This window comes from Anoplopoma fimbria, chromosome 24 (genome assembly GCF_027596085.1).
Source record: "Anoplopoma fimbria isolate UVic2021 breed Golden Eagle Sablefish chromosome 24, Afim_UVic_2022, whole genome shotgun sequence".
In the NCBI taxonomy this organism is placed as follows: Eukaryota; Metazoa; Chordata; class Actinopteri; order Perciformes; family Anoplopomatidae; genus Anoplopoma; species Anoplopoma fimbria.
Window position 1 is genome coordinate 1,100,094 of NC_072472.1, and position 24,685 is coordinate 1,124,778.

The 24,685-nt window shown below is 38.4% G+C and overlaps 3 protein-coding genes and 2 pseudogenes across 3 annotated transcripts; all 5 read left to right on the top strand.

The window, feature by feature from the left end:
* The first annotated feature begins 5,347 nt into the window (after positions 1–5,347).
* On the top strand, positions 5,348–6,304 carry LOC129113820 (odorant receptor 131-2-like). The gene has a single exon (XM_054626297.1). It carries the CDS (start codon positions 5,348–5,350, stop codon positions 6,302–6,304), a length of 957 nt encoding a protein of 318 aa, XP_054482272.1.
* A 3,204-nt stretch (positions 6,305–9,508) lies between these two features.
* Positions 9,509–10,463, top strand: LOC129113821 (odorant receptor 131-2-like; annotated as a pseudogene).
* A 3,196-nt stretch (positions 10,464–13,659) lies between these two features.
* On the top strand, positions 13,660–14,614 carry LOC129113822 (odorant receptor 131-2-like; annotated as a pseudogene).
* A 3,196-nt stretch (positions 14,615–17,810) lies between these two features.
* LOC129113823 (odorant receptor 131-2-like) lies at positions 17,811–18,767 on the top strand. The gene has a single exon (XM_054626298.1). The coding sequence runs from the start codon at positions 17,811–17,813 to the stop codon at positions 18,765–18,767; it is 957 nt and encodes a 318-aa protein (XP_054482273.1).
* A 3,196-nt stretch (positions 18,768–21,963) lies between these two features.
* Positions 21,964–22,920, top strand: LOC129113825 (odorant receptor 131-2-like). The gene has a single exon (XM_054626300.1). The coding sequence runs from the start codon at positions 21,964–21,966 to the stop codon at positions 22,918–22,920; it is 957 nt and encodes a 318-aa protein (XP_054482275.1).
* The last annotated feature ends 1,765 nt before the right edge of the window (positions 22,921–24,685 follow it).

Below are 24,685 nucleotides of genomic sequence, written 5' to 3' on the forward strand. Positions count from 1 at the left end.
AGAGAAAGGTAAAGATAAACAGACTTTAAAAAAATAAATAATAGGTGTTTACATAAATGTGATATCAAAATATATAAAAAGCCCTAGCCACCAACAATCAAATGAGAAATAAAACATATATATGCACGAGTCAAGTTTTCTATAAGTTTAAAACAATACAATATATTACAATAAATGTACAACATATGCATACATGTATTGCGGTTAATAGGGCAGGAGTCAATGTTTAGGAAGTAATCATTGTGATGTTACTGATGATATATCAGACTGATTGGTCACTGGTCACGGCGTTGTGGTTATGACTCTATTAAGCCGTGCTATTATCTATCACTGGAAGGGTTTAACACTAACTTTGGGTCCATGAAGCATTTGTGCTGGTAAGTTTAAAATTAAAGAGCACAAAAAGAACTGTAGGAGCACAATGAAAATGTATCAAATAATGGTTTTCCTTAATACAGGTCTACGAGGAGAAATTCTAAGTAAAAATATTCAACTAATACATAAAGTATGCACATTTTTATGTAATTATTATTGCTTTTAACTTCTTCTACTTCATGAACGGTATGAGCGATGTGAACAATAAAGTATTTATTTTTGGTTGCACAAAGAAAGAAAAAAGTCTGTTCAGTCCATTTAGACACTAATGATGTCACTGGTCCAGCAGCAGTTAGCAGGTCGTCTAGCCGGCTTTAACAATATCTTTCATTTATTCAAAAGCCATCTTCAGCAAAACATAACTTAACACGTTTTCTAAAGACGTTCCATCTGGATTCTCTCGGACTTTTGGGAACCATTTTTTCAGTTGACTTGGAATGCCATCTTTTGATGCAGTCTATCAAAGACAGATCCTTAGGTTTCAGAGCTTTTCTGCAATTTTATGTGTAGGATTTTCTGATGAATAACAAGTTATGAATACATCAACCCGAATGCATTTGAGAAATTCACTTACAACACACATTCTAGAAAAGTGCAGGACGTACAAAACTTAAAGCTTAAGCTCTAAGGATTGTATCTAAAACCTTAATTCTGATGTTGTTTAACTAAACCTAGTCCAATTACCAAATCCTTCCAACGTGCAAACTGTGGCTCGTGTAATTCTTATTAACAACCAATAGTTTTTCTTCCAAATCACACAATGGATGTTATAGTTTTAAGTAGAGTCCAGAGTTCTGATGTACCTTGATGCTAGCTCCTCTCTAAGGTAGGCCAATGTAACAAGGAGTTAGGAAGCTAGTAACTAGCCAATCAAGAGCATTGGAGCAGCATTTACCTTGAAGGCTTTTCCAGTGATTGCATAATGTTCCCTATTTAATCAAAATAACACACATGCTTTGCATTACTTTGGACCGTATAACTTACTATGCACTACTGTTTGTTGGCTAACAGGGAAACAGTCTTAGGCAGTGGCAACAGAGATGTTAGTATCTGTTCCAGCCCCCGCTTTAGGCCTGGAGAACAGTTTTAACAATACAAACTTGTCAAGGGCAGTTGAAATTTGAAAAATATGTATAGACGTTTATTTTATTTCCAACGAAATACAACTTCATAGTTAGGTATGAATATAAGTTCAGCAATTTAAGATTAAGTTCACTTGTTAGTACAGACATTGAATATTTAAGTTTCTCCATTTACCTACTTTGAACTTGTTAACACCCACAGGAGGCTTATCAATATTTAATGAAGACGCGATGATGACTAAGGGGTTTGGATATTTAATGGGTTGTAATGAGTCATCAAGGGATTGGGTCAGCTGTGGAGATTTCTTTCTGTGATACCTGAGAGTATTTCAACCAACTAAAAACAATATTTTCATAACAACAACACTCTATAGGATTCATTGGAAAAGTTATCAGAAGTCAAACTTTTACTGACTTCTTTCTAGTTTTGTTTTCTGTTTTGTTTTGGGCATTAGATGTTCAAGCAGAATAGTATAAAACTTAACGTAAAAAATAGCAGTGCACATGTATTATTAGTATAAATCTTTTAAAACAACACATGGCCATCACATGTCAAATCCAATTTTTTTGCAAAGGGACAGAATCGAAATGGTACGCCGTTTTGGATTTTTGTCCGAACTAGTAAAAATTTGGTTTGATATCAATTGGGTGTTGCACCTCAACTCTATAGCTTCCTGTAATTTTTGACTCCCAACACATTGTTTAAAGCCCTTTGTGCATGGCAGGCATTGGTCGGGATAAAGTTGCATTAAAATTCACCAAATTTGACACGTAAATTGCTCTTATCATTCAATCATTTCAGACATATTTTACATGGCTTTCATTAACTCAGCCTAACTGGAATTCAGCCAAAGTTTTGTATGTTTTCCTGTATTTTATGTAGATTTTTTCCTGGCGGTCAGGAAGAGGAGGGTTCCACCTCAAGTTAGCCAGCGAAATCTAAAGACCTTCACAATGCTAAATTGCTACGCTTTTGAGTTTTCATGAAAGGGTGTTGCCGTGGTGGGTTCGGACAATTGGCATGTTTTGCCATGAAACAGGAAGCTTTACATTATCCAATCTGCCCGAAAGTTCATATGCTTGATATAAGACCAGGCCTAAGGACATCTACTTGCCAATATTGAGTCATAGTATCAGTATCTTACTGGAAACGGGAAGTAAGACTCATAGGACAAACATGATCAAATTTACCTGGAATTTATACGTTATGTTAAGCTTGATATACAGCAAATTCTTTTTTGCAAGGCCAAGTCAAGTCTCAAGTCTTTATGGTTTTAATGTGTGTTCTGTCATTTGCTGAATGGCAACCATGCTGCTAAGAAAAGTTAATAGCTATATCTAAGAAATTCAAAGCATGTGCTGGATTATCATCACTCCTTTATCAATAAGCGTTAGGTATCAGAATTATTATTGTCACGATAATAGAATTTCTAAGTTTGATTTGTCACAGGCGGCCTCTGTCAACAAAGCAAGGAGAGTCTTTGAATAAAAACACTTACAGAGGGAGAGAGACTTAATTCCCTGCTCAGGTAGACATAACTCCACTATACATTTACATAGCTTATAGTTGTTTGATTATATATTCATGTTCAGTATGTTGAATACAGCTCTTTTCAAAAATAGCTACACACTCCATTTGTCAGTGTCCTAGAGGAGAACAAACTGCGGTGCAAGTTATAGTTAGTGGCACATGTAGTCGCCGCTTATGACACTGAGAATCAGATAATACCGGCAGAGAGTGGCGTCAGTCAATTAAAGGGGGCTGACTCTGGATGTATATAAAGAAGGGGCAGACCGCGCCGGTTAACACCTCAGTTTGAGCTAGCATTAGAAAGCTAATGGTTTAGCAAATAATTATAGTAAAAGAAAAGTACAGCCTAAATACAGGTATATTGTAATTTCATTACAAAACTTGTAAAAACAAGGGGCGTAAAAACCAACAGCCCTTCAGGGATGCTCTGAGAAGTAATGAGAATACACAATTTTTGCACAAAAAAATCCAGGGGCCGAGGAGAAATCTGAACGCTAGATCAGAGGAAAGTGCAAGCATACATTTTGAGCTGAAGAAGAGCCAATCCAAGTACAAGCAGTTGGTATTTGAGTGTGAGGGACACGGTAATGGGGTAAAGCGTTACAAAGTATGAAATAAAATCAATGAGACACACTCTCAAATTGTAAGTACGCACTCTTGAAAGAAGATAAGAAAAAAGCTCCATATGTCTGGGTCTTCTTGGTAAGACTACAGGAAGCTGCTTATGCTCTTGAGTGCGAGTGTGTGTTTGGTCTTATGTTAAATTATTCATCGGATCTGGGGCCTTATTTCTTTAGGAGCAGAGCTATCAACTGACCCAAAACAAAACCCAAACCTGTAGTGGCGGTGAACAGGGAACGTCTGGCTGAGTCCACTGTCTGTTAAGACTTCAAAAATAGTTGGGGTTGGAAGGTCGTTGACTCCTGTCCTGGCGGCAACCTATGAACCTGGTGGAAACCAGCAGTGAAAAAGTCTTTACGGGCTTGGTTGGCCCATGGGTTCTCTGGAAATAGCAGACATGTACCAGTTATCCAGAAGGGCTGTTGCTGTGCCACCAAAGCTAGAACTTATCTATGGGAGGAGTTCAAGCAGACTTTGAAGGACTTTTGGTAGGAATTTCTGGCAAACCGTTAAGACGTCTGAGGAAGGGAAAGCAGGGCTTAGCTTTAGGCCAACCAAAATCTGGGAGCTGCGCTTCGTTGTGTTGCACACCGAAAAACCCATTAACCTGGAGCAAACATCTACCCTGGGTGGAATATTCCCACAATTTCATGTCCAGTTCTGCTACAGGTATGTCAGTGCTCCCTGGGTTATCAGCCTCGTCTTTTCCCTTCTCAGGCCGACGGGATTTGCTGTCCCGTCTATGAAATAGAATCTGTTATTAACTATTCAGTCTGGTTGGTTGGCTCAAGCTCCCTAACTCTTGCGGATTGATGCCACGTTCCACGTGTTATACCAAAACCTGTCTCCACCGGTCTTGTCCTGCTGCTCAGCCATCATCGACAACCACCCGGCCCTGATGTGCACTGCTGATCCACCTGTACCTGGTAGATTGGAATGGATACGGCCTGGAGGAGCACAGCAACACATGCTTGTTCCCGTTCCCCCTTCTTCAGGAATACGGTTTGTTCACTTTCCTGCTCGCCAATTCATGCCACTACGCTGACTAGGCAAACTCATTCCCACCACGGCGCTACAGAGCAGTGTACGCCAAAACAACCAGACACCAGACAGCTTCTTTCCTCTGGCCATCAATCTGATGAACAATTAATCAGACATTCTACAATAGCCCCTCCATTGCACAATTACCTCCATTCTGCTCTAGTATTCCATTTCATTGTTGTTGTGTTTTTATGTTTATATATGTACTTTTGTATATATATGTATTTATATTTATATTTATACTTGTATATATAAGTTAAATGTTTATGCCTCCCTTATCCCACCAGCTGTCAGTTTTTATATGTTTTTCTGTGTGTGTACGCTGAGAACAACAGAAAAAAACAAAGTCAAATTCCTTGTTTGCGAATAAAGCTGGATCGACACACCCTACCTGGCGGTGTGAAAGTGCAAATGATGACCCTGCTGACGTAATGATGTCCAATGTGGGTGGCTTGGGGACAAAGCATATATACAGTACTCTGCAGGAAAAAAACAGCAGAAGATCAGCTCTGCCCTTGTGGAAATGAACGTGGCCTCTGATTTCCTGACTTGACTGCTCGACACTGATGGATAATTTGGGGTTCTGCACTCCGAAGGACTTCATGGTGATGGAAGTGGATGATTCTTTTAGCTTTTTTGGCATCATAAGCTTCACTTTGTATGTTATATAGTTCACTAGTTCACTAGCAAAAGTATAATGTTGTCTTTGCTGCAGCCTAAGACCAATATCACTACGAGTCTGCCGGGTTCAGACCCATATGAGATATTGTTCTTCGGATTATTAATTTTTGGGTCTATCTGCTCTTTCTTCTACATTAACTGTGTTTTGCTGTTCACCCTGAGGAGTAAGCAGGTGTTTTGTGAAACATCCCGACATATCCTACTGTTCAACCTGATCTTTGGGGACACTTATCAGCAGGTACCAAACCTTCTGCTTTACTTATTGGCTTGTTTGTTGTTGAAAATTCCATACTATGCATGTGGTGTCCTCGTGTTGTTCTCAGTTTTCATAGAGTCAGTCTCTCCTCTCACACTTGCTGTGATGTCACTTGAGAGATATGTGTCTGTGTGCCATCCACTGAGGCATGCTACCATCTTCACAGTGAGGAGCACAGGCACAGCCATTGCTGCTGTGTGGACTTTCAGTTTCATCTACATCCTCATTCGAGTTTTTATGTTGGTATATTTGTTCGCAACAATCTCCATGAATCTGCAAATGAATGACTTTTGCTCTAAAGAAGGGTTTTTTTTCCCCCCAATCTTTGATGAATTTGAAAAAGTGTATGTCAGCACTCTCTTTCTGTCAGTGGGTGTAGCAATCATCGGCTCCTACATTGGTGTCGCGCGAGTTGCCAGGTCTACCTCAACAAACAAAGAGTCAGCCAAAAAGGCTCTTCAAACGCTTCTGCTTCACCTGATTCAGCTAACCCTGGTTCTCACCTCCTCCTTGTTCTCCACCATCATTATAGCCATAGCCAGAACTGTGAATAGATCTGCCCTTTTACGGGTTTACAATATATGCTTTGTGTTATTGATTATCCTTCCAAGGTGTCTAGGTACTCTCATCTATGGACTGAAGGATCAAACAATCAGACCCGTCCTCTTGAAAAATCTCTGCTGTCGATGGAGAACCTCAGTTGTCCTTAAGAAGTGACCATTTGAAGTGAATGTTTTAGCGATACAAACTCCAGTTTTTCTGCTGGACTGGAAGCAAATTACAAGATGATTGTTTTCTGATCATTGTACACCTTTCTCAAGGTTGCTGCTACATATTCAAAATCATAAGTATGATAATAAAAGTCTGTGTTTACCATTTAAAGAAGTGATGATTGAATATGCATTCATTACATTTCTCTAAACTATTTATAACATGAATCAGTGACAGTACTTTACTCATTCCTGTTTGTCTGTGAGTGTCCTCATGTAGTTACAATCATGACAAGCAAATAGGGAAACTAAACAGTATAGATGAAAAGGCACTTCTCTTCACCAACAAGCAGTTTGGAAGGAAGTACATTTATCAATTAAATTTCCTCAGATTTAGAATTAACAATGCATGTAGAGATGCAGATATTACTCTGTGTTATTATAGATGAACTGTCCTACAAACAAGGCTTTTAAAATAAATGATATACAAAAGCAGTATGTACCGCAGTGCATATTATATAGTCACACATATAAAACACTGTTTGCGTTTGATAACTAACACCATTTGTTAAAATGACATAGTACCAGTTTGGTATGAATTCTAACAATAATGCCCTATTCAGAAAAATGGTAAGACTGGCCTTATCAGAGCATATTCATTTGGTATATCAGGTCTTGATATATTTCATACTCATAAAATGTTCAATGTATTTTTTCATCTGAAAAGAACATTGTGTTGTTACATTATATGAGGCACAAAGACATCAGAATCAGAATTATTTTATTGGCCAAGAACGTGCGCACAAACAAGGAATTTGACTCTCTTTTCTTGCACCTTTCTCGATTTACTTACAGAGAAATAGAAATAACAACTATGATCAAAGACAACAAGTCTAGAAAATGTATAAATGTCAAGTCAGGCACTGAGTGAGTTGTAAAATAGCACAAATAGTGCAAAGTAATTAGAAACAAAATGGATGATTATGTAAAGTATGAATTGTAAAGATGTTATGACATTTGACTGACTTCATTTTGTTCGTGTTTATTTTGCTTTGTTACATTTTCAAATTGTCTAAATTACATTTAAACACCTAACAAGTGTCAATGGGACAAGTAGTTCTGTTTATAATCTATTTATTACTGCTGCAGTAAATAGTAATGAATCTCATGTTGGTGCCATGACATTTAACAAGGTATGCAATGCATTACATAGCTCTTAACCAAACTGCAGATTGCAGAAAGATTATTATTATGGTTATTTATTTATTGACGAAAAGCCAAATTAAACACAGACCGTTTGAGCAGGTGCAGTCAGCAAAATATAAGTAAGCAAGTCAGTAAGTAAGTCAGTAAAGTAGATTTAGTGTAGCACCTTTCATGGAGAAAGATCACAAAGTTATTTGCAAGAATAAAAAGTCCATAAAACACAAAATTTCAAATGTTAGCAGGAGGTGAGACAACTGAAAGTTTTAATAATTGATTCTTAAGCTTCTTTTTAAAGGTGTCAATAGAGGTTCCAAATCGAATGTCTATAGGAAGAGCATTCCAAAGGTTGGATCCACCTCTTCAAAGGCACTGTCACCTTTTGTCTTCAGTCAGGCTCGAGGGACAACCAGTAAGCCAAGGTCAGAAGACCTAAGTGACCTACTGGTGATATAAGGATGGAGCAGGTCAGATATGTACATAGCTTACTGACAACGCAGGGCTATTAAAAAAAAAGAATCCTGAAGTTGATGGGAAGCCTATGTAAAGAAGATAAGATCGGTGTGATGTGTGGCCATGTTTGTTGTATGGAAGAAACCATTTGATATGTTCTTCAAAGTACTTTGCCTGACTAAACGTATCGCTAATATTTCTAAGATTTGCCCTTTACAGCGGAAGAATGGAACCCTATACACTGAGCCACCTTGGATGGATAGAAGGATATCACACTTAACTGCATTTAACTGTAAAACATGTTGTTAGCCATCCAGTCCTTAATGGCAATCAGACAGCAAAACAGTCAGGTTGTCAATCTCATCAGGCTTAAAAGATAAATACAGATGTATATCATCAGCCTAACAGTAATATGAGAAACTTTTACATTTGCTAATAATATGAACTGATTAACATGTCCAGTTCTGCTACAGGTATGTCAGTGCTCCCTGGGTTATCAGCCTCGTCTTTTCCCTTCTCAGGCCGACGGGATTTGCTGTCCCGTCTATGAAATAAAAATAGAATCTGTTATTAACTATTCAGTCTGGTTGGTTGGCTCAAGCTCCCTAACTCTTGCAGATTGATGCCACATTCCACGTGTTATACCAAAACCTGTCTCCACCGGTCTTGTCCTGCTGCTCAGCCATCATCGACAACCACCCGGCCCTGATGTGCACTGCTGATCCACCTGTACCTGGTAGATTGGAATGGATACGGCCTGGAGGAGCACAGCAACACATGCTTGTTCCCGTTCCCCCTTCTTCAGGAATACGGTTTGTTCACTTTCCTGCTCGCCAATTCATGCCACTACGCTGACTAGGCAAACTCATTCCCACCACGGCGCTACAGAGCAGTGTACGCCAAAACAACCAGACACCAGACAGCTTCTTTCCTCTGGCCATCAATCTGATGAACAATTAATCAGACATTCTACAATAGCCCCTCCATTGCACAATTACCTCCATTCTGCTCTAGTATTCCATTTCATTGTTGTTGTGTTTTTATGTTTATATATGTACTTTTGTATATATATGTATTTATATTTATATTTATACTTGTATATATAAGTTAAATGTTTATGCCTCCCTTATCCCACCAGCTGTCAGTTTTTATATGTTTTTCTGTGTGTGTACGCTGAGAACAACAGAAAAAAACAAAGTCAAATTCCTTGTTTGCGAATAAAGCTGGATCGACACACCCTACCTGGCGGTGTGAAAGTGCAAATGATGACCCTGCTGACGTAATGATGTCCAATGTGGGTGGCTTGGGGACAAAGCATATATACAGTACTCTGCAGGAAAAAAACAGCAGAAGATCAGCTCTGCCCTTGTGGAAATGAACGTGGCCTCTGATTTCCTGACTTGACTGCTCAACACTGATGGATAATTTGGGGTTCTGCACTCCGAAGGACTTCATGGTGATGGAAGTGGATGATTCTTTTAGCTTTTTTGGCATCATAAGCTTCACTTTGTATGTTATATAGTTCACTAGTACAACTACAGCAAGCAAAAGTATAATGTTGTCTTTGCTGCAGCCTAAGACCAATATCACTACGAGTCTGACGGGTTCAGACCCATATGAGATATTGTTCTTCGGATTATTAATTTTTGGGTCTATCTGCTCTTTCTTCTACATTAACTGTGTTTTGCTGTTCACCCTGAGGAGTAAGCAGGTGTTTTGTGAAACATCCCGACATATCCTACTGTTCAGCCTGATCTTTGGGGACACTTATCAGCAGGTACCAAACCTTCTGCTTTACTTATTGGCTTGTTTGTTGTTGAAAATTCCATACTATGCATGTGGTGTCCTCGTGTTGTTCATAGTTTTCATAGAGTCAGTCTCTCCTCTCACACTTGCTGTGATGTCACTTGAGAGATATGTGTCTGTGTGCCATCCACTGAGGCATGCTACCATCTTCACAGTGAGGAGCACAGGCACAGCCATTGCTGCTGTGTGGACTTTCAGTTTCATCTACATCCTCATTCGAGTTTTTATGTTGGTATATTTGTTCGCAACAATCTCCATGAATCTGCAAATGAATGACTTTTGCTCTAAAGAAGGGTTTTTTTCCCCCTAATCTTTGTTGAATTTGAAAAAGTGTATGTCAGCACTCTCTTTCTGTCAGTGGGTGTAGCAATCATCGGCTCCTACATTGGTGTCGCGCGAGTTGCCAGGTCTGCCTCAACAGACAAAGAGTCAGCCAAAAGGCTCTTCAAACGCTTCTGCTTCACCTGATTCAGCTAACCCTGGTTCTCACCTCCTCCTTGTTCTCCACCATCATTATAGCCATAGCCAGAACTGTGAATAGATCTGCCCTTTTACGGGTTTACAATATATGCTTTGTGTTATTGATTATCCTTCCAAGGTGTCTAGGTACTCTCATCTATGGACTGAAGGATCAAACAATCAGACCCGTCCTCTTGAAAAATCTCTGCTGTCGATGGAGAACCTCAGTTGTCCTTAAGAAGTGACCATTTGAAGTGAATGTTTTAGCGATACAAACTCCAGTTTTTCTGCTGGACTGGAAGCAAATTACAAGATGATTGTTTTCTGATCATTGTACACCTTTCTCAAGGTTGCTGCTACATATTCAAAATCATAAGTATGATAATAAAGGTCTGTGTTTACCATTTAAAGAAGTGATGATTGAATATGCATTCATTACATTTCTCTAAACTATTTATAACATGAATCAGTGACAGTACTTTACTCATTCCTGTTTGTCTGTGAGTGTCCTCATGTAGTTACAATCATGACAAGCAAATAGGGAAACTAAACAGTATAGATGAAAAGGCACTTCTCTTCACCAACAAGCAGTTTGGAAGGAAGTACATTTATCAATTAAATTTCCTCAGATTTAGAATTAACAATGCATGTAGAGATGCAGATATTACTCTGTGTTATTATAGATGAACTGTCCTACAAACAAGGCTTTTAAAATAAATGATATACAAAAGCAGTATGTACCGCAGTGCATATTATATAGTCACACATATAAAACACTGTTTGCGTTTGATAACTAACACCATTTGTTAAAATGACATAGTACCAGTTTGGTATGAATTCTAACAATAATGCCCTATTCAGAAAAATGGTAAGACTGGCCTTATCAGAGCATATTCATTTGGTATATCAGGTCTTGATATATTTCATACTCATAAAATGTTCAATGTATTTTTTCATCTGAAAAGAACATTGTGTTGTTACATTATATGAGGCACAAAGACATCAGAATCAGAATTATTTTATTGGCCAAGAACGTGCGCACAAACAAGGAATTTGACTCTCTTTTCTTGCACCTTTCTCGATTTACTTACAGAGAAATAGAAATAACAACTATGATCAAAGACAACAAGTCTAGAAAATGTATAAATGTCAAGTCAGGCACTGAGTGAGTTGTAAAATAGCACAAATAGTGCAAAGTAATTAGAAACAAAATGGATGATTATGTAAAGTATGAATTGTAAAGATGTTATGACATTTGACTGACTTCATTTTGTTCGTGTTTATTTTGCTTTGTTACATTTTCAAATTGTCTAAATTACATTTAGACACCTAACAAGTGTCAATGGGACAAGTAGTTCTGTTTATAATCTATTTATTACTGCTGCAGTAAATAGTAATGAATCTCATGTTGGTGCCATGACATTTAACAAGGTATGCAATGCATTACATAGCTCTTAACCAAACTGCAGATTGCAGAAAGATTATTATTATGGTTATTTATTTATTGACGAAAAGCCAAATTAAACACAGACCGTTTGAGCAGGTGCAGTCAGCAAAATATAAGTAAGCAAGTCAGTAAGTAAGTCAGTAAAGTAGATTTAGTGTAGCACCTTTCATGGAGAAAGATCACAAAGTTATTTGCAAGAATAAAAAGTCCATAAAACACAAAATTTCAAATGTTAGCAGGAGGTGAGACAACTGAAAGTTTTAATAATTGATTCTTAAGCTTCTTTTTAAAGGTGTCAATAGAGGTTCCAAATCGAATGTCTATAGGAAGAGCATTCCAAAGGTTGGATACACCTCTTCAAAGGCACTGTCACCTTTTGTCTTCAGTCAGGCTCGAGGGACAACCAGTAAGCCAAGGTCAGAAGACCTAAGTGACCTACTGGTGATATAAGGATGGAGCAGGTCAGATATGTACATAGCTTACTGACAACGCAGGGCTATTAAAAAAAAGAATCCTGAAGTTGATGGGAAGCCTATGTAAAGAAGATAAGATCGGTGTGATGTGTGGCCATGTTTGTTGTATGGAAGAAACCATTTGATATGTTCTTCAAAGTACTTTGCCTGACTAAACGTATCGCTAATATTTCTAAGATTTGCCCTTTACAGCGGAAGAATGGAACCCTATACACTGAGCCACCTTGGATGGATAGAAGGATATCACACTTAACTGCATTTAACTGTAAAACATGTTGTTAGTCATCCAGTCCTTAATGGCAATCGGACAGCAAAACAGTCAGGTTGTCAATCTCATCAGGCTTAAAAGATAAATACAGATGTATATCATCAGCCTAACAGTAATATGAGAAACTTTTACATTTGCTAATAATATGAACTGATTAACATGTCCAGTTCTGCTACAGGTATGTCAGTGCTCCCTGGGTTATCAGCCTCGTCTTTTCCCTTCTCAGGCCGACGGGATTTGCTGTCCCGTCTATGAAATAGAATCTGTTATTAACTATTCAGTCTGGTTGGTTGGCTCAAGCTCCCTAACTCTTGCGGATTGATGCCACGTTCCACGTGTTATACCAAAACCTGTCTCCACCGGTCTTGTCCTGCTGCTCAGCCATCATCGACAACCACCCGGCCCTGATGTGCACTGCTGATCCACCTGTACCTGGTAGATTGGAATGGATACGGCCTGGAGGAGCACAGCAACACATGCTTGTTCCCGTTCCCCTTCTTCAGGAATACGGTTTGTTCACTTTCCTGCTCGCCAATTCATGCCACTACGCTGACTAGGCAAACTCATTCCCACCACGGCGCTACAGAGCAGTGTACGCCAAAACAACCAGACACCAGACAGCTTCTTTCCTCTGGCCATCAATCTGATGAACAATTAATCAGACATTCTACAATAGCCCCTCCATTGCACAATTACCTCCATTCTGCTCTAGTATTCCATTTCATTGTTGTTGTGTTTTTATGTTTATATATGTACTTTTGTATATATATGTATTTATATTTATATTTATACTTGTATATATAAGTTAAATGTTTATGCCTCCCTTATCCCACCAGCTGTCAGTTTTTATATGTTTTTCTGTGTGTGTACGCTGAGAACAACAGAAAAAAACAAAGTCAAATTCCTTGTTTGCGAATAAAGCTGGATCGACACACCCTACCTGGCGGTGTGAAAGTGCAAATGATGACCCTGCTGACGTAATGATGTCCAATGTGGGTGGCTTGGGGACAAAGCATATATACAGTACTCTGCAGGAAAAAAACAGCAGAAGATCAGCTCTGCCCTTGTGGAAATGAACGTGGCCTCTGATTTCCTGACTTGACTGCTCAACACTGATGGATAATTTGGGCTTCTGCACTCCGAAGGACTTCATGGTGATGGAAGTGGATGATTCTTTTAGCTTTTTTGGCATCATAAGCTTCACTTTGTATGTTATATAGTTCACTAGTACAACTACAGCAAGCAAAAGTATAATGTTGTCTTTGCTGCAGCCTAAGACCAATATCACTACGAGTCTGCCGGGTTTAGACCCATATGAGATATTGTTCTTCGGATTATTAATTTTTGGGTCTATCTGCTCTTTCTTTTACATTAACTGTGTTTTGCTGTTCACCCTGAGGAGTAAGCAGGTGTTTTGTGAAACATCCCGACATATCCTACTGTTCAGCCTGATCTTTGGGGACACTTATCAGCAGGTACCAAACCTTCTGCTTTACTTATTGGCTTGTTTGTTGTTGAAAATTCCATACTATGCATGTGGTGTCCTCGTGTTGTTCACAGTTTTCATAGAGTCAGTCTCTCCTCTCACACTTGCTGTGATGTCACTTGAGAGATATGTGTCTGTGTGCCATCCACTGAGGCATGCTACCATCTTCACAGTGAGGAGCACAGGCACAGCCATTGCTGCTGTGTGGACTTTCAGTTTCATCTACATCCTCATTCGAGTTTTTATGTTGGTATATTTGTTCGCAACAATCTCCATGAATCTGCAAATGAATGACTTTTGCTCTAAAGAAGGTTTTTTTTCCCCTAATCTTTGATGAATTTGAAAAAGTGTATGTCAGCACTCTCTTTCTGTCAGTGGGTGTAGCAATCATCGGCTCCTACATTGGTGTCGCGCGAGTTGCCAGGTCTGCCTCAACAGACAAAGAGTCAGCCAAAAAGGCTCTTCAAACGCTTCTGCTTCACCTGATTCAGCTAACCCTGGTTCTCACCTCCTCCTTGTTCTCCACCATCATTATAGCCATAGCCAGAACTGTGAATAGATCTGCCCTTTTACGGGTTTACAATATATGCTTTGTGTTATTCATTATCCTTCCAAGGTGTCTAGGTACTCTCATCTATGGACTGAAGGATCAAACAATCAGACCCGTCCTCTTGAAAAATCTCTGCTGTCGATGGAGAACCTCAGTTGTCCTTAAGAAGTGACCATTTGAAGTGAATGTTTTAGCGATACAAACTCCAGTTTTTCTGCTGGACTAAAGCAAATTACAAGATGATTGTTTTCTGATCATTGTACACCTTTCTCAAGGTTGCTGCTACATATTCAAAATCATAAGTATGATAATAAAGGTCTGTGTTTACCATTTAAAGAAGTGATGATTGAATATGCATTCATTACATTTCTCTAAACTATTTATAACATGAATCAGTGACAGTACTTTACTCATTCCTGTTTGTCTGTGAGTGTCCTCATGTAGTTACAATCATGACAAGCAAATAGGGAAACTAAACAGTATAGATGAAAAGGCACTTCTCTTCACCAACAAGCAGTTTGGAAGGAAGTACATTTATCAATTAAATTTCCTCAGATTTAGAATTAACAATGCATGTAGAGATGCAGATATTACTCTGTGTTATTATAGATGAACTGTCCTACAAACAAGGCTTTTAAAATAAATGATATACAAAAGCAGTATGTACCGCAGTGCATATTATATAGTCACACATATAAAACACTGTTTGCGTTTGATAACTAACACCATTTGTTAAAATGACATAGTACCAGTTTGGTATGACTTCTAACAATAATGCCCTATTCAGAAAAATGGTAAGACTGGCCTTATCAGAGCATATTCATTTGGTATATCAGGTCTTGATATATTTCATACTCATAAAATGTTCAATGTATTTTTTCATCTGAAAAGAACATTGTGTTGTTACATTATATGAGGCACAAAGACATCAGAATCAGAATTATTTTATTGGCCAAGAACGTGCGCACAAACAAGGAATTTGACTCTCTTTTCTTGCACCTTTCTCGATTTACTTACAGAGAAATAGAAATAACAACTATGATCAAAGACAACAAGTCTAGAAAATGTATAAATGTCAAGTCAGGCACTGAGTGAGTTGTAAAATAGCACAAATAGTGCAAAGTAATTAGAAACAAAATGGATGATTATGTAAAGTATGAATTGTAAAGACGTTATGACATTTGACTGACTTCATTTTGTTCGTGTTTATTTTGCTTTGTTACATTTTCAAATTGTCTAAATTACATTTAGACACCTAACAAGTGTCAATGGGACAAGTAGTTCTGTTTATAATCTATTTATTACTGCTGCAGTAAATAGTAATGAATCTCATGTTGGTGCCATGACATTTAACAAGGTATGCAATGCATTACATAGCTCTTAACCAAACTGCAGATTGCAGAAAGATTATTATTATGGTTATTTATTTATTGACGAAAAGCCAAATTAAACACAGACCGTTTGAGCAGGTGCAGTCAGCAAAATATAAGTAAGCAAGTCAGTAAGTAAGTCAGTAAAGTAGATTTAGTGTAGCACCTTTCATGGAGAAAGATCACAAAGTTATTTGCAAGAATAAAAAGTCCATAAAACACAAAATTTCAAATGTTAGCAGGAGGTGAGACAACTGAAAGTTTTAATAATTGATTCTTAAGCTTCTTTTTAAAGGTGTCAATAGAGGTTCCAAATCGAATGTCTATAGGAAGAGCATTCCAAAGGTTGGATACACCTCTTCAAAGGCACTGTCACCTTTTGTCTTCAGTCAGGCTCGAGGGACAACCAGTAAGCCAAGGTCAGAAGACCTAAGTGACCTACTGGTGATATAAGGATGGAGCAGGTCAGATATGTACATAGCTTACTGACAACGCAGGGCTATTAAAAAAAAGAATCCTGAAGTTGATGGGAAGCCTATGTAAAGAAGATAAGATCGGTGTGATGTGTGGCCATGTTTGTTGTATGGAAGAAACCATTTGATATGTTCTTCAAAGTACTTTGCCTGACTAAACGTATCGCTAATATTTCTAAGATTTGCCCTTTACAGCGGAAGAATGGAACCCTATACACTGAGCCACCTTGGATGGATAGAAGGATATCACACTTAACTGCATTTAACTATAAAACATGTTGTTAGCCATCCAGTCCTTAATGGCAATCAGACAGCAAAACAGTCAGGTTGTCAATCTCATCAGGCTTAAAAGATAAATACAGATGTATATCATCAGCCTAACAGTAATATGAGAAACTTTTACATTTGCTAATAATATGAACTGATTAACATGTCCAGTTCTGCTACAGGTATGTCAGTGCTCCCTGGGTTATCAGCCTCGTCTTTTCCCTTCTCAGGCCGACGGGATTTGCTGTCCCGTCTATGAAATAGAATCTGTTATTAACTATTCAGTCTGGTTGGTTGGCTCAAGCTCCCTAACTCTTGCGGATTGATGCCACGTTCCACGTGTTATACCAAAACCTGTCTCCACCGGTCTTGTCCTGCTGCTCAGCCATCATCGACAACCACCCGGCCCTGATGTGCACTGCTGATCCACCTGTACCTGGTAGATTGGAATGGATACGGCCTGGAGGAGCACAGCAACACATGCTTGTTCCCGTTCCCCCTTCTTCAGGAATACGGTTTGTTCACTTTCCTGCTCGCCAATTCATGCCACTACGCTGACTAGGCAAACTCATTCCCACCACGGCGCTACAGAGCAGTGTACGCCAAAACAACCAGACACCAGACAGCTTCTTTCCTCTGGCCATCAATCTGATGAACAATTAATCAGACATTCTACAATAGCCCCTCCATTGCACAATTACCTCCATTCTGCTCTAGTATTCCATTTCATTGTTGTTGTGTTTTTATGTTTATATATGTACTTTTGTATATATATGTATTTATATTTATATTTATACTTGTATATATAAGTTAAATGTTTATGCCTCCCTTATCCCACCAGCTGTCAGTTTTTATATGTTTTTCTGTGTGTGTACGCTGAGAACAACAGAAAAAAACAAAGTCAAATTCCTTGTTTGCGAATAAAGCTGGATCGACACACCCTACCTGGCGGTGTGAAAGTGCAAATGATGACCCTGCTGACGTAATGATGTCCAATGTGGGTGGCTTGGGGACAAAGCATATATACAGTACTCTGCAGGAAAAAAACAGCAGAAGATCAGCTCTGCCCTTGTGGAAATGAACGTGGCCTCTGATTTCCTGACTTGACTGCTCGACACTGATGGATAATTTGGGGTTCTGCACTCCGAAGGACTTCATGGTGATGGAAGTGGATGATTCTTTTAGCTTTTTTGGCATCATAAGCTTCACTTTGTATGTTATATAGTTCACTAGTACAACTACAGCAAGCAAAAGTATAATGTTGTCTTTGCTGCAGCCTAAGACCAATATCACTACGAGTCTGACGGGTTCAGACCCATATGAGATATTGTTCTTCGGATTATTAATTTTTGGGTCTATCTGCTCTTTCTTCTACATTAACTGTGTTTTGCTGTTCACCCTGAGGAGTAAGCAGGTGTTTTGTGAAACATCCCGACATATCCTACTGTTCAGCCTGATCTTTGGGGACACTTATCAGCAGGTACCAAACCTTCTGCTTTACTTATTGGCTTGTTTGTTGTTGAAAATTCCATACTATGCATGTGGTGTCCTCGTGTTGTTCATAGTTTTCATAGAGTCAGTCTCTCCTCTCACACTTGCTGTGATGTCACTTGAGAGATATGTGTCTGTGTGCCATCCACTGAGGCATGCTACCATCTTCACAGTGAGGAGCACAGGCACAGCCATTGCTGCTGTGTGGACTTTCAGTTTCATCTACATCCTCATTCGAGTTTTTATGTTGGTATATTTGTTCGCAACAATCTCCATGAATCTGCAAATGAATGACTTTTGCTCTAAAGAAGGGTTTTTTTTCCCCCTAATCTTTGTTGAATTTGAAAAAGTGTATGTCAGCACTCTCTTTCTGTCAGTGGGTGTAGCAATCATCGGCTCCTACATTGGTGTCGCGCGAGTTGCCAGGTCTGCCTCAACAGACAAAGAGTCAGCCAAAAAGGCTCTTCAAACGCTTCTGCTTCACCTGATTCAGCTAACCCTGGTTCTCACCTCCTCCTTGTTCTCCACCATCATTATAGCCATAGCCAGAACTGTGAATAGATCTGCCCTTTTACGGGTTTACAATATATGCTTTGTGTTATTGATTATCCTTCCAAGGTGTCTAGGTACTCTCATCTATGGACTGAAGGATCAAACAATCAGACCCGTCCTCTTGAAAAATCTCTGCTGTCGATGGAGAACCTCAGTTGTCCTTAAGAAGTGACCATTTGAAGTGAATGTTTTAGCGATACAAACTCCAGTTTTTCTGCTGGACTGGAAGCAAATTACAAGATGATTGTTTTCTGATCATTGTACACCTTTCTCAAGGTTGCTGCTACATATTCAAAATCATAAGTATGATAATAAAAGTCTGTGTTTACCATTTAAAGAAGTGATGATTGAATATGCATTCATTACATTTCTCTAAACTATTTATAACATGAATCAGTGACAGTACTTTACTCATTCCTGTTTGTCTGTGAGTGTCCTCATGTAGTTACAATCATGACAAGCAAATAGGGAAACTAAACAGTATAGATGAAAAGGCACTTCTCTTCACCAACAAGCAGTTTGGAAGGAAGTACATTTATCAATTAAATTTCCTCAGATTTAGAATTAACAATGCATGTAGAGATGCAGATATTACTCTGTGTTATTATAGATGAACTGTCCTACAAACAAGGCTTTTAAAATAAATGATATACAAAAGCAGTATGTACCGCAGTGCATATTATATAGTCACACATATAAAACACTGTTTGCGTTTGATAACTAACACCATTTGTTAAAATGACATAGTACCAGTTTGGTATGAATTCTAACAATAATGCCCTATTCAGAAAAATGGTAAGACTGGCCTTATCAGAGCATATTCATTTGGTATATCAGGTCTTGATATATTTCATACTCATAAAATGTTCAATGTATTTTTTCATCTGAAAAGAACATTGTGTTGTTACATTATATGAGGCACAAAGACATCAGAATCAGAATTATTTTATTGGCCAAGAACGTGCGCACAAACAAGGAATTTGACTCTCTTTTCTTGCACCTTTCTCGATTTACTTACAGAGAAATAGAAATAACAACTATGATCAAAGACAACAAGTCTAGAAAATGTATAAATGTCAAGTCAGGCACTGAGTGAGTTGTAAAATAGCACAAATAGTGCAAAGTAATTAGAAACAAAATGGATGATTATGTAAAGTATGAATTGTAAAGATGTTATGACATTTGACTGACTTCATTTTGTTCGTGTTTATTTTGCTTTGTTACATTTTCAAATTGTCTAAATTACATTTAAACACCTAACAAGTGTCAATGGGACAAGTAGTTCTGTTTATAATCTATTTATTACTGCTGCAGTAAATAGTAATGAATCTCATGTTGGTGCCATGACATTTAACAAGGTATGCAATGCATTACATAGCTCTTAACCAAACTGCAGATTGCAGAAAGATTATTATTATGGTTATTTATTTATTGACGAAAAGCCAAATTAAACACAGACCGTTTGAGCAGGTGCAGTCAGCAAAATATAAGTAAGCAAGTCAGTAAGTAAGTCAGTAAAGTAGATTTAGTGTAGCACCTTTCATGGAGAAAGATCACAAAGTTATTTGCAAGAATAAAAAGTCCATAAAACACAAAATTTCAAATGTTAGCAGGAGGTGAGACAACTGAAAGTTTTAATAATTGATTCTTAAGCTTCTTTTTAAAGGTGTCAATAGAGGTTCCAAATCGAATGTCTATAGGAAGAGCATTCCAAAGGTTGGATACACCTCTTCAAAGGCACTGTCACCTTTTGTCTTCAGTCAGGCTCGAGGGACAACCAGTAAGCCAAGGTCAGAAGACCTAAGTGACCTACTGGTGATATAAGGATGGAGCAGGTCAGATATGTACATAGCTTACTGACAACGCAGGGCTATTAAAAAAAAGAATCCTGAAGTTGATGGGAAGCCTATGTAAAGAAGATAAGATCGGTGTGATGTGTGGCCATGTTTGTTGTATGGAAGAAACCATTTGATATGTTCTTCAAAGTACTTTGCCTGACTAAACGTATCGCTAATATTTCTAAGATTTGCCCTTTACAGCGGAAGAATGGAACCCTATACACTGAGCCACTTGGATGGATAGAAGGATATCACACTTAACTGCATTTAACTATAAAACATGTTGTTAGCCATCCAGTCCTTAATGGCAATCAGACAGCAAAACAGTCAGGTTGTCAATCTCATCAGGCTTAAAAGATAAATACAGATGTATATCATCAGCCTAACAGTAATATGAGAAACTTTTACATTTGCTAATAATATGAACTGATTAACATGTCCAGTTCTGCTACAGGTATGTCAGTGCTCCCTGGGTTATCAGCCTCGTCTTTTCCCTTCTCAGGCCGACGGGATTTGCTGTCCCGTCTATGAAATAGAATCTGTTATTAACTATTCAGTCTGGTTGGTTGGCTCAAGCTCCCTAACTCTTGCGGATTGATGCCACGTTCCACGTGTTATACCAAAACCTGTCTCCACCGGTCTTGTCCTGCTGCTCAGCCATCATCGACAACCACCCGGCCCTGATGTGCACTGCTGATCCACCTGTACCTGGTAGATTGGAATGGATACGGCCTGGAGGAGCACAGCAACACATGCTTGTTCCCGTTCCCCCTTCTTCAGGAATACGGTTTGTTCACTTTCCTGCTCGCCAATTCATGCCACTACGCTGACTAGGCAAACTCATTCCCACCACGGCGCTACAGAGCAGTGTACGCCAAAACAACCAGACACCAGACAGCTTCTTTCCTCTGGCCATCAATCTGATGAACAATTAATCAGACATTCTACAATAGCCCCTCCATTGCACAATTACCTCCATTCTGCTCTAGTATTCCATTTCATTGTTGTTGTGTTTTTATGTTTATATATGTACTTTTGTATATATATGTATTTATATTTATATTTATACTTGTATATATAAGTTAAATGTTTATGCCTCCCTTATCCCACCAGCTGTCAGTTTTTATATGTTTTTCTGTGTGTGTACGCTGAGAACAACAGAAAAAAACAAAGTCAAATTCCTTGTTTGCGAATAAAGCTGGATCGACACACCCTACCTGGCGGTGTGAAAGTGCAAATGATGACCCTGCTGACGTAATGATGTCCAATGTGGGTGGCTTGGGGACAAAGCATATATACAGTACTCTGCAGGAAAAAAACAGCAGAAGATCAGCTCTGCCCTTGTGGAAATGAACGTGGCCTCTGATTTCCTGACTTGACTGCTCAACACTGATGGATAATTTGGGGTTCTGCACTCCGAAGGACTTCATGGTGATGGAAGTGGATGATTCTTTTAGCTTTTTTGGCATCATAAGCTTCACTTTGTATGTTATATAGTTCACTAGTACAACTACAGCAAGCAAAAGTATAATGTTGTCTTTGCTGCAGCCTAAGACCAATGTCACTACGAGTCTGCCGGGTTTAGACCCATATGAGATATTGTTCTTCGGATTATTAATTTTTGGGTCTATCTGCTCTTTCTTTTACATTAACTGTGTTTTGCTGTTCACCCTGAGGAGTAAGCAGGTGTTTTGTGAAACATCCCGACATATCCTACTGTTCAGCCTGATCTTTGGGGACACTTATCAGCAGGTACCAAACCTTCTGCTTTACTTATTGGCTTGTTTGTTGTTGAAAATTCCATACTATGCATGTGGTGTCCTCGTGTTGTTCACAGTTTTCATAGAGTCAGTCTCTCCTCTCACACTTGCTGTGATGTCACTTGAGAGATATGTGTCTGTGTGCCATCCACTGAGGCATGCTACCATCTTCACAGTGAGGAGCACAGGCACAGCCATTGCTGCTGTGTGGACTTTCAGTTTCATCTACATCCTCATTCGAGTTTTTATGTTGGTATATTTGTTCGCAACAATCTCCATGAATCTGCAAATGAATGACTTTTGCTCTAAAGAAGGTTTTTTTTTCCCCCTAATCTTTGATGAATTTGAAAAAGTGTATGTCAGCACTCTCTTTCTGTCAGTGGGTGTAGCAATCATCGGCTCCTACATTGGTGTCGCGCGAGTTGCCAGGTCTGCCTCAACAGACAAAGAGTCAGCCAAAAAGGCTCTTCAAACGCTTCTGCTTCACCTGATTCAGCTAACCCTGGTTCTCACCTCCTCCTTGTTCTCCACCATCATTATAGCCATAGCCAGAACTGTGAATAGATCTGCCCTTTTACGGGTTTACAATATATGCTTTGTGTTATTGATTATCCTTCCAAGGTGTCTAGGTACTCTCATCTATGGACTGAAGGATCAAACAATCAGACCCGTCCTCTTGAAAAATCTCTGCTGTCGATGGAGAACCTCAGTTGTCCTTAAGAAGTGACCATTTGAAGTGAATGTTTTAGCGATACAAACTCCAGTTTTTCTGCTGGACTGGAAGCAAATTACAAGATGATTGTTTTCTGATCATTGTACACCTTTCTCAAGGTTGCTGCTACATATTCAAAATCATAAGTATGATAATAAAGTCTGTGTTTACCATTTAAAGAAGTGATGATTGAATATGCATTCATTACATTTCTCTAAACTATTTATAACATGAATCAGTGACAGTACTTTACTCATTCCTGTTTGTCTGTGAGTGTCCTCATGTAGTTACAATCATGACAAGCAAATAGGGAAACTAAACAGTATAGATGAAAAGGCACTTCTCTTCACCAACAAGCAGTTTGGAAGGAAGTACATTTATCAATTAAATTTCCTCAGATTTAGAATTAACAATGCATGTAGAGATGCAGATATTACTCTGTGTTATTATAGATGAACTGTCCTACAAACAAGGCTTTTAAAATAAATGATATACAAAAGCAGTATGTACCGCAGTGCATATTATATAGTCACACATATAAAACACTGTTTGCGTTTGATAACTAACACCATTTGTTAAAATGACATAGTACCAGTTTGGTATGAATTCTAACAATAATGCCCTATTCAGAAAAATGGTAAGACTGGCCTTATCAGAGCATATTCATTTGGTATATCAGGTCTTGATATATTTCATACTCATAAAATGTTCAATGTATTTTTTCATCTGAAAAGAACATTGTGTTGTTACATTATATGAGGCACAAAGACATCAGAATCAGAATTATTTTATTGGCCAAGAACGTGCGCACAAACAAGGAATTTGACTCTCTTTTCTTGCACCTTTCTCGATTTACTTACAGAGAAATAGAAATAACAACTATGATCAAAGACAACAAGTCTAGAAAATGTATAAATGTCAAGTCAGGCACTGAGTGAGTTGTAAAATAGCACAAATAGTGCAAAGTAATTAGAAACAAAATGGATGATTATGTAAAGTATGAATTGTAAAGACGTTATGACATTTGACTGACTTCATTTTGTTCGTGTTTATTTTGCTTTGTTACATTTTCAAATTGTCTAAATTACATTTAGACACCTAACAAGTGTCAATGGGACAAGTAGTTCTGTTTATAATCTATTTATTACTGCTGCAGTAAATAGTAATGAATCTCATGTTGGTGCCATGACATTTAACAAGGTATGCAATGCATTACATAGCTCTTAACCAAACTGCAGATTGCAGAAAGATTATTATTATGGTTATTTATTTATTGACGAAAAGCCAAATTAAACACAGACCGTTTGAGCAGGTGCAGTCAGCAAAATATAAGTAAGCAAGTCAGTAAGTAAGTCAGTAAAGTAGATTTAGTGTAGCACCTTTCATGGAGAAAGATCACAAAGTTATTTGCAAGAATAAAAAGTCCATAAAACACAAAATTTCAAATGTTAGCAGGAGGTGAGACAACTGAAAGTTTTAATAATTGATTCTTAAGCTTCTTTTTAAAGGTGTCAATAGAGGTTCCAAATCGAATGTCTATAGGAAGAGCATTCCAAAGGTTGGATACACCTCTTCAAAGGCACTGTCACCTTTTGTCTTCAGTCAGGCTCGAGGGACAACCAGTAAGCCAAGGTCAGAAGACCTAAGTGACCTACTGGTGATATAAGGATGGAGCAGGTCAGATATGTACATAGCTTACTGACAACGCAGGGCTATTAAAAAAAAAGAATCCTGAAGTTGATGGGAAGCCTATGTAAAGAAGATAAGATCGGTGTGATGT

Bases quoted from the DNA above. Each gene is read 5' to 3' on its own strand.
- LOC129113823 (XM_054626298.1), top strand. From the start codon at position 17,811: ATGTTGTCTTTGCTGCAGCCTAAGACCAATATCACTACGAGTCTGACG.
- LOC129113825 (XM_054626300.1), top strand. From the start codon at position 21,964: ATGTTGTCTTTGCTGCAGCCTAAGACCAATGTCACTACGAGTCTGCCG.
- LOC129113820 (XM_054626297.1), top strand. From the start codon at position 5,348: ATGTTGTCTTTGCTGCAGCCTAAGACCAATATCACTACGAGTCTGCCG.